The sequence below is a fragment of the Fulmarus glacialis genome, unplaced genomic scaffold (genome assembly GCF_000690835.1).
Source record: "Fulmarus glacialis isolate BGI_N327 unplaced genomic scaffold, ASM69083v1 Scaffold39293, whole genome shotgun sequence".
In the NCBI taxonomy this organism is placed as follows: Eukaryota; Metazoa; Chordata; class Aves; order Procellariiformes; family Procellariidae; genus Fulmarus; species Fulmarus glacialis.
In genome coordinates this window covers 11,972-17,186 of record NW_009201700.1, presented here as the reverse complement: position 1 = coordinate 17,186, position 5,215 = coordinate 11,972, and the positions used below count along the sequence as shown (strand labels likewise).

The following is a 5,215-nucleotide window of genomic DNA, read 5'->3' as shown; positions in this document are numbered from 1 at the left end:
TTTGAAGCACAATCATTTAGAAACTACTACACTTTCTTTTACAGCCAAATGAACCTCTGTTCCTTCTCAGCATAATTTACAGATACGTAGCTTATATAGATGCCTGTGCTTATATAAAAGCATATGTACAAGTTGGAATAAAACCACATTTAAACTATCAGTAAAATAGAGAATGTAAAAAAATTCAAAAAAACCCCAAACCCACACCTTGCTACCAGAAATGCTTCAATTGCAGAAATTTGTAAGGGAGCGGGTGTGTGTGCGTAACAAACTAAATCAACAACCCTGAATACTTCCTGTACAGATAGTTCTGTGCGTCTCTTTTACTGATTATGCCACAAAATTAGAAGGCTTCCATAATACATGTATCACAAGCTTTACAGAACTGTGAACAAAGACATGAAATCTTTTCCCTTGCTACCATTGGAAATACCTCAGCATTTCCTATGAGGAAGATTTAAGGAACTGTACAAACACTGACATGACAAACTTCACAAGTGCATTTGAGAAAGGCAGGACCATCAGGGAAACGTACACCCCAACGCAGAACTGGCCAAATGCATGGCCACGATTACAGTATCTGCCTTGGGCGCGTGGTTACAAAAGCTTTAAGTTCAGTTTCAGGTTCAAAATCAGTCAGCACCCAGCAGCTGCATTTTTTCAGAGCTTCGTCAAGGGCTGGACAAGATGGGTACCCCAAATGGAAGAACATACACCCAAACCAAGCCAGTAGCTGTTGCTTCAGCGGAAAATTTTGTTCGGGAAAAGGGTTTACAGATATCTGGCGAGGTCTGGGAGGAGGAAAGTGCTGTGGAAATCTAGGAGGGGGGTGAAGAAAGGATGGAGGCTGTCCTCCTGGTGACAAAACATCTCACCACATCTCTTGGATCTTAGCACAACACATGCTGAGCTTTCTGGAATATCTATGCAGAAGTGTTATGAGGGGAACTTCCACGTGCTGAGTATTTTTGAGAGCTTGGCTCTACCTCAGGGAAATGAGTAGAGAATGGGAAGAGTAAGACCCTGCATGATGGCCTAAGTGAATCAATGCCACATAATAAAACCACAAGGCTTACAGACTACCGACAAATATACGCCTGCTGCTGCTTCACTCGGATAATTACAGATCATGTCATTATTCATGACAATGCTTCATACTATCTTTGCAAATCTTCCGTCCAGATAAGGAAGTGTCACATATGTAATACGGCAACACACAGCGACATCCACAAGTCTATTTAGAGCACTCAAGAAATACAGAGCAAATTCAAGAGAACAGAGTTGATCCCTGTTGGAAAAGGTTTACTATCTAAGTTTTTATTTTAGTAAGTAAGGCTCTTAAACTACAGCGAGACAAAAAAGCGAGGAACTGCAAACACAAGAATACATGGACATATGCTTATCTTTATGGTTCCATTAAGCTTTTAAAAAAGTTACTCACTTTTTTGTCTGCTCTGGGATGGGGAGAGGGAGGGAGTGAATTTCAAGAAGGAGCATGCAGTAGTGTGAGATGGAGGGACAGAAGTTTGTGCCTGATTTCTAAAGCTTGCAACTGCATGTAAGCTGTTAGGATCTAAGTGCAGAGTAAAATAACCTGTAGGTCCATCTTTGCAGGAGACGCAGAACTACTATACCACAGACCGGAGAGTCCAGCTGATCTTCTACTCTAGTACTGATGGAAAGAGAATGCCTCCATTTCCCAGTGCTTCTTGGAACAAAAAACCCGAAACACATTCCTTGAAGCAGAAATAAGCAAAGATGACACAAAACTCACCTCCGCACTGAATCCATCAAAAATGATTTCTGTAAACTGTAAGATACGTGGGCATTTTTACACAACTCTTAGCTGAAAAGAAGGTGTATCCTTTGTAATCTTCAGATGGTGAAAAGATGATTTTTAGCCTGTGCTTCCTTACAGGTTCACACTTACGTCTGTGGCATACAAATTGGTAATCTAAGCCAGGGTGTTTTTATAAACCTTGAGCTTTTTTCAGAGTTTGTGATGGCTGAATTACACTCACTGAGATAATTAAATTCTCACACATTCCATGAAAAATAGTCAGCTAGAGTCCTCTAGTGACCTACTGATAGGAAGGCAGTTGTATGTAACTAGCTCCTTATTAGACATCAGCATATCTACACAAGAGAGAGTGCCCACCTAAATATCCCTTGATCCAGCAGCCAGTCATTTAATAACAGCTGGCTGCTCTTCCAGGTGCCTGTAAGTCTACCAGGTACCTGCCGCACAGGAGCACATAACCTGAGCACTGGCAGAGTGAATCCGAGTACATCCAGAGTGCACTGGAGGGACTAAAATTTTTGTCCATGCAATTTGGAGTTGCTCTTTGCCTGTGGAGACATACATAGATGCGATCTATCTGCCCGGGGCTCGAGCACGCTCCGGTAAGCGATTTACTCAAAGCTTTGAGAATCCTGAAGATGCGCCTGGTCTGTGAACACACAGGTGGGAGGGAGAGGAAGGAGAAAATTAATTTATCTGCAGAAGAGAGGAAGGATGATGAAGACCAGTAGTAGAAGTTTCAAATTAGTATGCACAACAAAGCTGTAATGAATTCAGTAGTTTAAAAAGTGAGAATTTTCATTTGATTTGTGCAACGCTGAAAAGGCCATCTGTAAGGTAAGACATAGCTGGAGCGATATTGATATTGCAAATGAAAGATGAAGGAAATCAGAGCTCTTTAAGAGAAGCGAGCACTGTACGTAACAACGGCTCAAGAGCCATGCAGGCTGTGCAGTCAGAAGAAGAAGGAAAAAACCACTGCTCTGGAGACCAGGACTGTGGCCGAGAAGGAAGCCTGTGCGTGCATGGGAACATCAAGTCAAGTTTCAAATTGCAGAAGAATGTAAGACACACTGGAAAACCGTCCTCTAAGTTTCTAATACATTCATAAAGCTGGGTGTGGAGCTCAAGGCTAGGGGAACTGGAGGGGCTGCAGGGCAGGAGGGGGGCACTGGCAGAGCAGTGGAGGGCCTGGGACTGATATAGAGCAACTAACTACAGGGCAGAATGAAGGTGGTAGTTTTAAATGTTTTTCCCTAAATATTTTTGTATGAGAGAATTACTCTCAACAGAAAACAACAATCATAAACGAACAAAGAAAGTAAAAACCTCCAAGCCTCAGAAAAGTTAAACTTGCCCCAAAAAGCAATTTATACAAAATATTTTGAGTAAAGATAAAGAATGTGGCACATGAATTCACCGTTCTCTGACTTCTTCTGAGCTGGTACAATCTTGAATCTCTGCAAACTAGCAATATCCTGTCCTAAAAAATAAAAAGTTCAAAATCTTGAAAACCACCTTCCCTCCCCCCAAAATAAATGCAAACCCCAAACCTGGTTCGCTTATACAGGCAAGTGCAAAATGAAGATAAAATCAGTAAAACTAAACCTGATTTTAAAAAAAGAAGCATTTATTCTGAAGACAGGGTTTTGACTAATCAGAGACTCTCGTTGCTTGTCTGTTGCCTATGTGATTGGCTAAAAGTATATAAATTACCCCCCCAAAACCACTTTTCTCCTCCTCCCTCCCGCCACTCCTCCCCCCTCAGTCGCTAACATGCTTTTAAAGAAGACTTTGAGGAGAAGGGTAGGGGGAGCTCAGAGCCTTCCTCAGAGCAGGGATGAAGACAGCTTGGCCAGAAATGGAACTCACCCAGCTTTCGCCCGTGACTACAGTCACTTTCAACTACGACTACTACTACGATGACAACTGCCAGTATCAGCACTTGCAACATATGTCTACTTTCCTCCCTATCCTGTACACTGCTGTGTTTCTGGTGGGCATTGTCGGCAACTCCATCCTGATAGTAGCCTTGGTCTTCAAGCAACGGGTCCAGAGGCTGATCGACATCTTTATCATCAACCTCGCTGCATCTGACTTCATCTTCCTCATCACACTGCCGTTCTGGGTGGACAAGGAGGCATCGGACGGGAGCTGGAGGGTAGGATCTTTCCTCTGTAAAGCTAGTTCCTATGTCATCTCAGTCAACATGTACTGCAGCATCCTCCTCCTCACTTGTATGAGTGCTGACCGGTACCTTGCTATCATGCATCCATCTATCGCTAGACGGGTCAGAACAAGATCCTATTCCAGTGGACTCTGCATCTGTGTCTGGGTATTATCCTGCTGCTTAGGGATGCCAACCCTTTTGTCCAGAGAACTGAAGAAGCAATATGGAAAGACTTACTGCACAGACAAGGCTGTGACAGAAGCCAAACAGATCGTGTCACTGATGCTTTTAATCCTTGCCTTTTTCTTCCCACTATTGAGTATCTTAACCTTTTACTGCTCCATCACCAAGAGACTCTGTGTGCATTATCAGAGAGCTGGGAAACATGATAAGAAACTGAGAAAATCCATCAAGATCGTCTTCATTGTAGTGGCAGCTTTTGTTATCTCCTGGGTTCCCTTCAATCTTTTCAAGCTTATGGCCATCCTTTTGGGACTCCTGAAGCAGCCCGACTGTTTTTCCAACATGGTTGCCCAACTGGGCATGAAGGTGAGCAGCCCTTTTGCTTTTGCCAATAGCTGTGCCAACCCTTTCATTTACTATTGCTTTGACAACTACATCCGCAGAGCTATGCTCCGGTGCCTGTGCCCACGGGTGAAAATCAGCAGCAGCGGCAACAACTCTGATACTCTGGACACTCACCTGAGCCACTCCTTATCCAATTTTGTTGCGGGGGAGTATGCCGCTAGGAAGAGGAAGCGCTCTGTGTCCCTCTGACTGGGAGCCGGGACTGCGGAGGAAGGAACTTCTCTCTCCAAAGATGGCAGGAAAATAATAAAATGAGAGAAACTGAAAAAAAGAAACGAGCGACAGAGACAGAGGTGCAAGTGTAATGCAGCCAGCACTTCAGGTGGGAGGAACGCTGCTTCCCTTTAAATGCAGACAGATGGAATAGGAAACCTTAACCACAGAATTACGGTTCACAATGATCGCTGTGTCACTGCACGGTGTAAATCTGAAACCATCCTACTGAGAAATATCCACAAACACTTACACTGGAACCCCAGTACAAGTGCTACAAACTACAGAAAAGAATCACGTGATTCAGTCAAAACCGCTCCGAGGCAAGCTTTGAACTTAAATATATATAGGTTTTTATTCCGCGCAGAGCAAGAAAAACAACACAACAGAAGTGTTTCTTCTCTTTGGTTCCTAGCTTACCCACAAACATGTTGCAATATTCT

At 43.4% G+C, this 5,215-nt stretch overlaps 1 protein-coding gene across 1 annotated transcript; it reads left to right on the top strand.

The window, feature by feature from the left end:
* Positions 1–3,641: 3,641 nt before the first annotated feature.
* On the top strand, positions 3,642–4,748 carry GPR15 (G protein-coupled receptor 15). The gene has a single exon (XM_009574034.1). It carries the CDS (start codon positions 3,642–3,644, stop codon positions 4,746–4,748), a length of 1,107 nt encoding a protein of 368 aa, XP_009572329.1.
* The last annotated feature ends 467 nt before the right edge of the window (positions 4,749–5,215 follow it).